At 38.3% G+C, this 13,126-nt stretch overlaps 1 protein-coding gene across 1 annotated transcript in view; it reads right to left on the reverse strand.

Annotated features, from left to right (window-relative positions):
- The window catches only part of LRP2 (low density lipoprotein receptor-related protein 2), a 191,394-nt gene that overhangs the window by 84,650 nt on the left and 93,618 nt on the right, over window positions 1–13,126 (reverse strand). The window contains exons 23-32 of the mRNA XM_006867037.1: window positions 12,021–12,260; window positions 9,932–10,051; window positions 9,714–9,830; window positions 8,692–9,069; window positions 7,300–7,548; window positions 5,394–5,605; window positions 4,689–4,873; window positions 4,000–4,228; window positions 3,396–3,573; window positions 1,941–2,069 (exon numbers count right to left, since the gene is read on the reverse strand). Coding sequence (XP_006867099.1) covers window positions 1,941–2,069; window positions 3,396–3,573; window positions 4,000–4,228; window positions 4,689–4,873; window positions 5,394–5,605; window positions 7,300–7,548; window positions 8,692–9,069; window positions 9,714–9,830; window positions 9,932–10,051; window positions 12,021–12,260 — 2,037 coding nt within the window. The remainder of the gene's footprint in view (window positions 1–1,940; window positions 2,070–3,395; window positions 3,574–3,999; window positions 4,229–4,688; window positions 4,874–5,393; window positions 5,606–7,299; window positions 7,549–8,691; window positions 9,070–9,713; window positions 9,831–9,931; window positions 10,052–12,020; window positions 12,261–13,126) is intronic.

A 13,126-nucleotide genomic window follows, 5' to 3' on the forward strand; every position in this document is an offset into this window, starting at 1 on the left:
CAAGAACCAGTCCAAGCTGCACTGAAGGCATTGGTGAAAAACAAAGTTCTAGAACTGACAGAACACAAATTGAGATGTTTCACCAAACAGATGCAACACTGAAAGTACTCATCTATGCCAAGAAATCTGGAAGACTATCTGACGAACCAACTGGAAGATATCCATATGTATGTCTATTCCAAAGATGGGATGCTCAATAGAATGTATCATTAATATCACACACAAGTAAAATTTTGCTGAGGATAATTCAAAACTCAGTTGTAGAAGTACAGGGAACTGCCGGGAATTTGAAGATTCAGAATAGGACATGGAAAAAGGGATATCATTGCTAATGTCAGATGGTTATTTGTCGAAAGCAGAGAACACCAGAACTGACTTGTTGTTAAGCGCCATCAAGTCAGTTCTGACTCATAATAACCCTATATAGGATTTCCATTTTCTCCTGCAGAGTGGCTGATGAACTTAAAAAATTGTGATCATGCAGAACCAGTTTATAGACCAAAGGGCAGCAGTAGTTCAGAACAAGAGGATGCTACAAAGTTTAAAATCAGGAAAGACATGTGTCAGGATTGTATTCTTTCATGGTGCAAATTTAATATGCATGCAAAGCAATAATCCAAGAAGCTGTTCTAGAAGAAGAAGAAAACAGCATCAAGATTGGAGAAGTCTCATTAACAGGCTGCAATATGCAGATAAAACAACCTTGCTTGCTGAAAGCTATGAGGACTTGAAGCACTACAACCTTCCGTATGAATTACCCTTCAACATCAAGAAACCAAAAATGCTCATAACTGAAGTTGTCAAGGATTTCATTTTACTTGGATCCACAATCAATGCCCACAGAAACAGCAGTTAAAGAAATCAAACAACATACTACATTTGGCAAATCTGCAGAAAAAAAAACACAAAACTCTTAAGAAGCAAATGAGTCACTTTGGGGACTAAGGTACATCTACTGCAAGCTAGACAATGAATAAGGAAGACTGATGCCTTTGATTTATGGCTGGTGTTGAATATACCATGGGACTGCCAAAACAATTAATAAATCTGTCTTTAAAGAAGAAGTACAGCTGGAATGTTCCTTAGAAGCGAGTATGGTGAGACTTCTTCTGACATACTTTGGACAAATTAACAGAAGGAACCAGTCACCGGAGAAAGACATCATGCTTTGGAAAACAGAGGGTCAGTGAAAAACAAGTGTACCCTCAAGGAAATGGACAATGTGGCTGCAACAATTGTTTCAAACCATTGCAGGGATGGCGCAGGTGTTTTGTTCTGTCATACATAGGGTCACTATGAGTTGGAACTGACTGGACAGAACCTAACAATAACACGTCCAGTACATACTCCAGGAGAAAACTCTTGTGGATTGAGTATGTCTTTTCTTTCCTTTGCTACTATATTTAGAGTAATTTTCTACATATTTTTTAATTGACCAAGTAAATATCTCTAGGATAAAATAAAGATAAATTATTCAAATAAGAACATTTCTGAAGTATCTGATAGCAATACTGAAGTTAGAGTCAGAAGACCTGTGTTAGAATACTCACCACTGACAATGGTTATGAAAATAATAATATAAGCTAATAGGTCTGAAGAAATGAAACCTTACACTAAAGTCACACTTCTTAAGAACGTCACATTATCATAGCTTGTCAGAAAAATCTAACTGTAGCCAAGTGTGGGTAAATACAAAATGAAATATTGTTCAATCACATGCACACATTAACATTGTTGTTGTTACTAAGGGCCATCGAGTTAGTTACAACTCATAGTGACCCCACACAGGGTTTCTGAAGAGCAGCTGGTGAGCTTGAACCACCAACCTTACAATTCAAATTGATCTTGCAGTCCAGCGCATTAACCCGCAGCATCATAAGCAAGTATTTTACAACTGACATAAACACTAGGGGGCAGGCTGTTTGTTCGGAATACTGTACCTCTCAAGCAATTCACAGAATCATGAGAAAGAACCCATTGTGAAGGACAAGCACAGGAGTGAAAATTTGGCCCCTGAGAGGAAAGCAGACATAGATGGCTGCAAGGGGCAAAGGCACATGGGTTTTCACCTGCAAAAAAGAGAAAAGTCTTGGTGAATCGAAAACAACAAGAGTTATGATGTTATTGCCCTCCCCCCAATACTTGGAAACACAAGTATCAAACACAACTACTTTACTCTTCCCTAGGGTCATTTTTCAACATAAAACTCTTAAGAGGGAAAAGTTACTTGCCCAAAGTTACAGATTATGAACAAACAGCAGAAATATGTCTCCTTGGCTGACCTAAAAGATCAATTTCCTTTTGCATTAAATGAAACCAAGTTATGTGTTTGCTAAATAGCTTTGACATTTACCTACTCTTGTCCAACATTTGGTTAGATAACAATCCTTTATTCCCTACTGATGGTATCTTTGTGTCTCTGTTCCTTGAAAAAATATAAGGGGGTCCAAGCTCATAGGATGTGCTCTAGATGCTAAATATTCTTCTTACATAGATTTTATTAAATTGCTTCAGCCATTCACTAAGCAAATGTTAAGCATTCACTTAACATTAACTGGTCACCAGATACCATTCTAAGTACTAGTGACACTGTGAACATGAAGCACCTTGTAGCAAATGGATTGTGTGTGTGTATGTGTATGACTTCAGAACGTGATGAAAAAGAGCAAAAGAATTATGAAAGGGAGAGCAGCTATTTTAGCTATGATGGTCAAAAGCACCTCTCTAACATGTTAAAGTGACACCTGGGCAGAATCCTAAGTGATATGAAGGAACAACTCATGCAGAGATCTAGAGGAGGAAAATTCCCAGCAGCAGGTAGAGTTAGTACAAATGTTCACATCTGGAAAATATACTAGTTCCTAAAACATAATTAAATCTGATATGGTGAGAAGAGGCTAAGAGGTCAGAGTGGTCAGATTTCAAGGAGAGACGATTAGGTGAAAACTAAATGTGTTATTTCTTTCTCACTAAGAAAGAATACTAGGAAGGCCAAAATTTTCAATCACCTAGTCACTTCATACCCTATGATAATGGGCAGAGTAGAGCACCTCTAGGACAATAGTGCTGTAATACATAAACTGGTAGAGGATCTGAAAGACTATATGATCTATGCTCTCAGTCATCCGTTGAGGAAACAGTCTCAGAGCAAGGTCAAAGAGGAAACTGATTAAATCACTCTATAAATTACTCCATCTCAATATGTTGTTTTGACATCAAGTTCGATTTTCCATGGAAAATATAAGTAATGTAAATGTTAGGAATGGGAAATTGTGGAGTGGGGTATTCATTAAAGAAGAAAAGAAAAGCTATTCTCAAACAAAATGGTCTGCAACAACAGGGTACATTGGTATTCTTCAAGCTACTGAAGGAAAGATGTCTTTCTGTATCCTTACTAGGCGGTTGTTTTACAGGATGAACTGCAGCAATTCCAAGGGGCTGGTGAATGTTATAAATTATGACTGACTGGTTCCTCCCATTCCACTTGTTGGCTTGTATAACTCGATGAGAGTAACGGTCAGTCCAGTACACAGAATCTTCAAAAAGAGTTATGGCATGGGGATGCCGCAGAATCTGTGAGGCACAAAAGAACAATGAAAACTCACCTAGTCCCATAACAGAATACAAAAACATGTCCATAGAAAAATGCAAGTAAGAGAAAATGGAATTTTTCCACATACTTTATGAAGCCCCTTAGTACATGGCAGGCTATGAGTTAACTGAAAATTTTAAATGTAGCTGAATTATTTATTTTTAGATTAACATAATTTTGAAAGATAGCAACAAACCAGCAAAATCACAAGAGCATGAGTCCTTTCTGGACAAGTTACGATCTAACCATGAACTATTATTACTGTTAATAATACAGGATGGATTGTCTCTCATTGGATCAACCTGGTAATGACTGTTAGATTAATTTCTTACATAGACAATGTTTTCTTGGATCTGTTTCTATAGGAACCACTACTGTAATTTCAGTTTTTCTCACTACCAACTTACCAAATCACTGGCTATCACCTGACTCCGATGATTCCCATTGTAATCACAAAAGTCTATGTAATCAAGATAGGCATCCATGAAATAGATCAGTCTGTTGGGATAGTCGATAGTTAAGCCATTGGGCCAGAAGATCTTGTCCTGGACAATGATAGTACGCATACTGCCATCCATGCTGGCTCGCTCAATACGAGGGTGATGGCCCCAGTCAGACCAGAACAATAGATGGTCACTGTAAAAAGAAACTTGTTACTTATCATAGGAAACATGTTTCAGTACGAAAATGACTATCATTCAAAACAAAAGAACATCATACTTAATGGTCATCTTTAGTTCAGAATATCTGAGTGTCACAAAGTAAAACTGCAATCATAATCCAATCACTAGCCATCTAGGTGTATTAATAATGTTCCTAAAACACACAATTCAAGAGTGTATACAATCCACAGACTGTTGATTTAGAAAAACGCCATCTGCCTTGGTTTTTCTACCCTGACTTATTCGTCTACCCTGTTGCTGTTGAGTCAATTCCGATTCATAGCAACGTGTATCGCATTTCCAAGGAGCGGCTGGTGGGTTTCAACTGCCGGCCTTGCGGTTACCAGTCCAGTGCTTAATCTACAGCGCCACACCTGACGGCTCAAGTCAAGGAAGCATTTTAAAGCAAAACAAAACAAAACAAAATGTCTTACTTCCTTCTGGGATCTAATGCTAGTCCTCTTGGGTTTGTTACATTTTCACTGATGAGCACAGTCCTGTGGCTCCCGTCTATTTTAGAAACTTCGATTGTTTCCAGAGCATAGTCTGTCCAGTATAAATTGCGACCCACCCAGTCTACTGCAATACTTTCAGTCACGGTGATACCACTGTCAAGTACCTAAAGATAAGAGTAAATACAGTGAGCAAACACAGAAGTTACAGGAAAATCTAGAAAAGGGCACTGGATTAGCTATCAAATCAGCATGCCAACAATATTTTCTGTGAAAAATATGCCAAGATTTTATAGAATTGAATAATCTTGTGATAACTTTTAGATACTTTCTAGATTCGTATGTACTTTCATTTTTATCTTAAAATTAAGCTTCTGAAATTAAGGAAAAACTGTATCTGACCACCATCAAGAGTCAACTTTACAATGTGGGTTGAGAAACATAACTAACTTACACTCCTCTGAGCTTTCTTTTCTTCTCATCTACTAGAAATGTTTGCAGAGACACTGTGAAGTTTCAGCATCAGCAACCATACTGTTCCCCAAGACACCCACAGCTATGAACATCCAGCCTCGGGAGGATGATATTCAGAGAACATGAGAGCTATCCAGAAAGTAGGGTCTCTCTTACTAGTGAATTATAGCAAATTAAATAAAGCCAATAGAACAAGATGAAAGAAGTACTTACTACTCTTCTGTCTGTTCCATTTTGAAAGGCACTCCAGATTTTGTCCTGAGAGACATCAGACCAAAATATACGACCACTGACTGAATCAAAATCAATAGCCACAATGTGAGACCCATTTCGGACAAGTGAAGAGATACTGTGGATCTGCGTGGTGATATTGTCAGCAACAATTTGGTTTTGACTTGCCACCAGTAACAGTAGACTGTTAGGTGCTGTCGAAGAAGAAAATGCAAAACCGGCAATGATTTTGGATTAAAAGACAATTAAAGTATCTTAAATATTTGATATAATATTTCTGATAGCAAAAGTAAGATATATTAACACAGTTATGGGAGAGAAAAAAAACTCTAGCTCCTATGAGAATATTGTTACAAATTTTCTTTCATGAGTATTCAAAATATGCCCTTTCCTAATCTTCCTTCAATTACACTAAACACCAATGTAGAGTAAAATATATTTGTATTTGACTATATATGCAATGCTCCATTTTGCTCTTATCTCCCTTACCAGATTAGATTGTAGGTCTCTTGATAGCAACAAACACATCTTAAATGTTTTTGTTTTCCCATGGGCACTCAGCTATGACAGAGACTAGTCTCTCTCTCAGAATACTTTCTCTTATTCTTCTTACTAGTAGTAATCCACTGCCATTGAGTCTATTCCCAGTGGTAGACAACCTCTTACTCTGCAGTCACTGATGGGTTTGAACCACCAACCTTGCTGCCCAATGCCTAACCAACAGCTGGGGATATGGCCAGCCAGGTAAAGATACTTCTGTCTCTTCTTGTAGGTTGGAGTCATCACATGACTGAGTTCAGACCAATGGCATGTGAGCAGAATGTTAATGTCAGACCCTACTTTCTCTTTCTGAGAGAGGACAAAGAGTGTAGCTATAGTGTTGGATCTCTAGAAGGAACCACATGGTAAGGGTAACAGACGAGCTCTATTCCCCGACTGCTACTTGTAAAAGAAACCAACTTCAGATCTCTTTAGTTGCTCATCTTAAAGCAGCTAAGTCAATATCCTAATGCACAGTTTAATCATTTGCATATATGTGTATAGTAGCAATTAATTGAATTCATTAAATATAATTAATTGAATTCATTAAATATAATGCAGGAAGTATTTGTTCATGGTGATATGGAAAAGGTGTTTGTTATACAAGTCAGTACTGGCTCATAGCAATCCTGTATAGGGTTTCCAAGGAGCGACTGGTGGGCTTGCCGACATTGCTTATCCTACAGCACCACACCAGGACTCCACAAATTGACTGGTATCATTGATATTATTAAACTGTACACCTGAAAAAATTTTGAATTGGCAAATGTGTTATATAAAGAAGTAATATATATAATAAATTATATCTCCAAAGGGCACATTCTGCAAGTCTGGCTCCTGCCTGAGTGGGTTTTTTTGTTTGTGTGTTTTTTAAAAAAAGCTAAAATGGATAAAGAGAAATACTTTTAACTGATGGTATATGGAGAGGATCATATTCAATGTAATGAAACAAGTTGTATGAATTGTTGAATGTGAAACTGATGGTGTGCCCTGTAAACTTTCACTCAATCCACAATAAAAACCTTAAATTAAAAAGAAAATAATATAAAAACAATTGTATACATGCTATATTGTTTCAGCCTTGCAACAACAAAGATACTTCTCCTAGAGAAATTCCAATGAAACAGTTTGTTCTGCAATTTAAATAAACCATAGTTTAAGACTATGAATCCTATAAGAAGATGTAAAAAATTGAGGCTTAGGAAGGTTATATAAACTGTCCAACAAGAGTCCAGTCTATCTAACACCTAATCAACATTGTCAAATGCCTTCATGTGACATACGATCTTAAGTTCTGGGATGTGCTGTTGAATTGACTAGTTAGTTCCCTTTCAAGTTCAGTTATTACCTTGAGCTCTGCACGACCTCCCATCACCTTCTAACATGTAGCCTGTATCACACCAGCACCGGTAAGAACCTCTCATATTGTGACAGTGCTGGCTACAAAAGCCTGGAAAATCACATTCATTGACGTCCTCACAGGTCTTAGAATCATTTGCCAGCAGGAATCCTGATGGACACAGGCACTGAGCCCCAAATGGCCCTTGAATACATTCATGAGTACAACCAGCATTGTTCTCTGAGCAGCTCTCCTGGTCTAGATAAGAAAGAGAATCACAAAGCGGAAAAGTCAAGAATCTTTGCATCTTTGATTCATTCTGAGGTAATATTTGCATACAGTTTCATGCCTCCTTTAATGTGAGGCCATGATAAGAGGTAAGAGCAGCATTCACTTGGAGGGACTCCACAGGCTTTTCAGTGTCTGCTCTGATTTGCCTGAGAATTCACTATCCTTCAGATCTACTGGACTTAGGCTACCTTCGGCACCACAACCCTCTCTTATAGCTCTTTTTAACGCAATGACATAACCTTGGAGGGGAATTTTTGACATCAAGAAACACAATTATTATTGATAAAGCATGCAAATAAACTTTAATTGCTTCCCAGTTGCTTTCTCTGTCATTCTTCTACCTATATGGGGCTTAGACATTTAAGAGAAAGAACTAGAAGATCAATGGAAGGGGAAAGGTTAACTGGAACATTAGAGGGCACAGATTCACTAATATACCATCACTCCTTACTTTCAGCGCCAAAATGGCAAAAAAAATCACCTAAAGAGAGTTCATATTCCTGGAGATACAAATGCCCTCTATTTCCATGTATAAGTCATGATACAGGACATGCACTAGAATGGGAGGTAAGTCAAGATAAGTAGGACATATTCTGCACAAACACAAAACAAATAAAATCTTAAGAATCAAATGCTTTACAATCATACCTGGCTGTGGTTCATCTGAGAATGGGCATTGATTAAAGAGGAAAGAGAGAAAGGACAGTCATTAGGATTATGTGCCAATCACAGCATTTGCAATCACAGCAAACAAAAACCCCCAGAATTCATTGGTTCTGTGGAAAGTTCTTATTGAAATTAGAAAATATTAAAGTTAGAAAAATATACAAATTACAACCAGTAATCAATCTAATGGCATTGTTTAGTCTCATTTTTCTAATCAATGGCATAGAAACAAGTAAGAACACATAACCAAGTGCAAAGAATTTAATGAGAAATATGATCTGGTGATGATTTATTCAAATTTCATTAGAGTTAACTTACATGGATCTCAACTCGAACTGAAATTTCTTCCTAAAAAGCTACATGGTGACTCGGACAATGGTGGCACTTACCAGGCTACCACTCAGAATGAATTTATGGCCAGTAAACTGTTGTCAAGAAACTTACTGCAGACTGGGGACTCGTCTGCCCCACCGGGGCAGTCAGGGACAGAATCACACACTGCGCTCAGATGCACACAGATGCTATGGCCAGGGCACTGCCATTGCCCACTGGGACAATGGAAGGCCTGAGTAGGGCAGTCCTTCTCATCACTCATATCCCTGCAGTCATTGTCCCCATCGCAGAGCCACACTTTGTAGATACAGTTTCCATTGTCGCAGAGGAAATGAGATGAAGGGCAGGTCTTGGGGAGGCAGCCCTGGTGCTCATCAGATCCATGGATACAGTCTGGATGCCCATCACACTCCCAGCTGTCTGGGATGCAGGCACCATCTGCTTGGCACTGAAATTCATTTAGGTGGCATATACCAGGAGGCCGGGTTGCTGGGAGGAAAGCATTTGAAAAATAAGTTTGTGCATGTAACTCATAATCCCTTTTATAGACTAGATTCCAAGAACATGATTTTGGATTAATAGTATGTCTGAAACAAAATCTGAAATAACATAGGATCTTTTCCTGTGCTGTGTTACATAGCCCTCCTTGCATCCTCCATCTAGAAGCACGTTCTTTTCTCTGGTCGCCCATAAAAATGATATCTGTACTATTTTAAGACCCTTATATGATCTCTCTTACTAAGTCATATATAATTCTAAGGACTCTAAGGACAAGGACCATATCTTAGCAAGAATTCAACAAATAATAATTGTGAATTCATTAGAATCAACTCCAAATATAGCTTAGTACCATTTTTATACCTGTCTACGATTTGGCCTCCAATTGAGGTATCCAGAAATCAGTAACATTGGATTTGATAGGGAAAAATTAGCAAGAATAAAAATACTTGAGGAAGAGTTTGACTAGGAAACTTGCTCAATATAAAATCATTTGGTAATTCCTACAAAGTTTTACTGTACATTCAATACTGTATTCCTTTGAGATAATTTAGAGAGATTTTGGCTATAATATCCATGTTGTTAAAAATGAAATAATCCCTTCATCTGAGGCATGCTATGTACATGATACTTACGGCAGTCCATCTCATCAGTGTGGTCATAACAGTCAAAAACACCATCACAATGGTTTACACTGCTAATACACTGATCACCACTGGCACATTTGAACTGAGAAGCAGTGCAGTTGAATACTAGGGAGGAAAGAGAAAAGCATTAGGAATCAGCTTGGGTGAATGAGGAGACACTGAACATTTTCTAAGTATCAGATATAAAAACAAATCAATCTGCTTACCACAATCCACCTCATCAGATCCATCTACACAGTCTTTGTCCCCATCACAGACATAAGGCAGGGCAATACACCGATGGTCAGGACATCGAAACTGATTAATGTCACACGTCTCTATAGCTTCTAAAGTCATCCAAAAATAAATCAAATAACAGTTTATTTCTTGTTCAATGGTTACCAGAACTAAACCAGAAAAAATGTTAAATAACTACAAAAGTTATCTCAGTTGTACAATTCAAAATCAAGACAACTTTTGGAAGCAGGAGTAGAAAGATCATAAACAGAACCTGAAACTGATTACACTTTGAAAAATAAACCACTTGGAGTGCACAGAGGACAACGTTGTGAAAACCAAACACCTGCTAAGGCTGGGGGCTCAGGATCAGAGTCCCTGAGGACACTAAGGTCAATTGATACAACACAGTCCATAAAAGCAATGTTCTACATCCATCTTTGGTACCTTAGCTACTAAAAAGCCCGTGAGCAGTCATCTAAGATGCAATAATTGGTCTTTCCCTGTCCAGAGGATAGAAGAATGATAAAAACAGAAGTCCCATGTAAGCAATTAGTCCATTGGACTAATATAATAGACCATGTGAACATCAGTATCCATGACCCTGAGACCAGAAGTTTAGATGGTACCTGGATACCACAACCAACAGCTCTGAAAGGGATCATACTAAAAGTTTCCTGATACAGTAAAAATCCTGAATAGAATGGGTGAAAATGTGGAACAAAACTCAAAAAGACCAGGCTTATCAGTTGGCTAAATACTGATGGGACCCCCAAGACTCTTGTCATCTTTGTGATCTAGAGCTGAACTCACCCCGTGGCACTTTTTTTCAACCAAACAATAGGCAGGTCTGTACAGGAACAACAGTACTAGGGAGGTATGGACACCACAGAATGTTTAACCATTTGAGATCAAAAGGTCAGCATTTACCCAAGGACAAATTCAGCAGGGTTAGGAAGAAAGAAGGATACATGATTGTAAACAATGAGTTGAAACAAAATGTGGATGAATTGTTGATTAGAAAACTGATGATCTGCTCCCAATTTAGTAGACAGGAAGAGCCTCCATATGTAGATCATCAAGGAACCAAGGAATATTGTGGCTACAAAAACTGAAAGAGACAAGGCTCTTTCCCCAGAGCCAACAGAGAGAAAGTCTTCCTCTATAGTCAGTGCTATAACTTTGTACTTTCAGTCTCTGTGGTAAATACATTACTATTCCATCAAGCCCAAAAAGAAGAGGAAAAATAGAACACACTTAAAATGTTCTTTAACAGTGACAACACCTCATAAACACTACTTATGACCAAAGCTAAACAATGGAGCCCAAATGGGCAGTATAGAAGGTATAACCAACATGCCTAGTAGTAACAGTGTTTAGACAGATCACAATGACCACATTTCATCCAAAGTCTAACAAAATAATTCTAAAGAAAAGGCCAAGTTCCTACTGATAAAATATAATCTTGAAGTCAGATGTGCTAGCTGCTCCAATCACATTATGATTCAGCCAGGAGGGGTCTTAAATCTTATCTACCCCAAAAGAAAAGTGACTTGACTACTCTTATGAACAAGAAGTTAGCCCAGGGAACTTTGCTCTGATGGCAGACATGACAACAAGCACCAAGCAAAAAGGAAATCAAAACTGGGAAGATGGTGGATACGATGGCTGGAAATTTAAATTCTTTGTGCCTCATATTCAACTGCCATTTTGCCTGTATCAAACGGAAAGAAAAAACAATAGCATAATTTCTGGCGATATATATATATATTGTTTTAAATATCTGAAGAATTAGTTAAGGATTTTTCATTTCATTTTGTTAATGTTTTGTTTTTTGTCATTTTTATCTAGATGTTTGTCATTGTATTTTTTCCATAGGTCTCTATACTGTGGGAGACTCTAATATGCACCCTGTATGCAGGTAAGTGCCTTTGTTTTTATAGCCTATTGGTACAAGCTATACAATTGACAGATGGAATCAAGATGGCTGACTAAGATGCGATGCAAACTGTGTGACGCTTACTGGAAAGGCCTCTTTCCTAAACTCACCAATCAAGGAAAAGCCGTTTTAAGACTTACCACAGTTCTTTTCATCAGATCCATCCCCACAATCATTATCGGTGTCACAAACCCAGCTTCTCGAGATACATCGGTTATTATCACAGGTGAACTGGTTCTCCAGACAGGAAACAGGTCTTTGGGAGGGACAGTTGTGCTCATCGCTGCCATCCTCACAGTCATTGTGCTTGTCACAGCGCCAGAGTAAAGGGATGCACTGCCCAGAGCCACAAGTGAATGCTGAAGACGCACAGGTATTATCTACAACAAAGCCAAATGTGTCACTAACACGTTAGCTTTTACGGCTTGTTGTTCTGGGGGGGGAGGGCGGTGGCAGTGGTAAGGGGTTGACTTCATTACACTGGACAATTGTTAGTTGCTATTGAGTCCATTGTAAGTCATGGTGACCCCATGTGTGCAGAGTAGAACTGCTACACAGACTAATCAAGACAGTCAAGCATCTTAGTATCATTTCCCCTCTTCAGACTATGCCTCTATCCCTGTCTGTATCACAGAGCCCTGGTGTTCCAAGGTTGAGTATGCATCACTATTTACCTCTGCCCCATTTAGCCCATGTTCCCTTATCTACCTTGTTCTTCCGCCTCCTCTCCCTTTCATGTGCATTGCCCTCCCCAACACGGGAACAATAATGTGTCTTTCAAGGTACCTCTGAGTGGGTTTGAACAAGATCATCATCAACATTATTACTGGCTGACATTTTTGTTTCATACCATATAGTTCTTACATATATTTTCCCTTCTACTCCTCCTAAGAGTACTATGAGGTACATACAGTTATCTGAAAAAAGTGAGGCTTTAAGAAAATTAGGAATCTGTCCCAAGATTCAAACTAATTTGAGTGTACTTCCTCCAATCATAATTTCCAACGCAGCCAAAGAAACCTTGGAATTGTGCATTTGGAACAACGCAAATAGGTAAAATTTGCACTCTTGGAAATTGGAAGATGATAGACAAAAGGAGAAAAACAATTGAGAAAAATTAGACAAATGGACACCTTTTCAAATCTATCATTCTTCTTTCTCTCCAAATAGACAGGTTATTATTACTGCTAATCTCATCCTGATAAACACTGCAAATAGCATCTGCATAGGCTGGTGGTTATGTGCC

This window comes from Chrysochloris asiatica, unplaced genomic scaffold, assembly GCF_000296735.1.
Source record: "Chrysochloris asiatica unplaced genomic scaffold, ChrAsi1.0 scaffold00099, whole genome shotgun sequence".
Classification (NCBI taxonomy): domain Eukaryota; kingdom Metazoa; phylum Chordata; class Mammalia; order Afrosoricida; family Chrysochloridae; genus Chrysochloris; species Chrysochloris asiatica.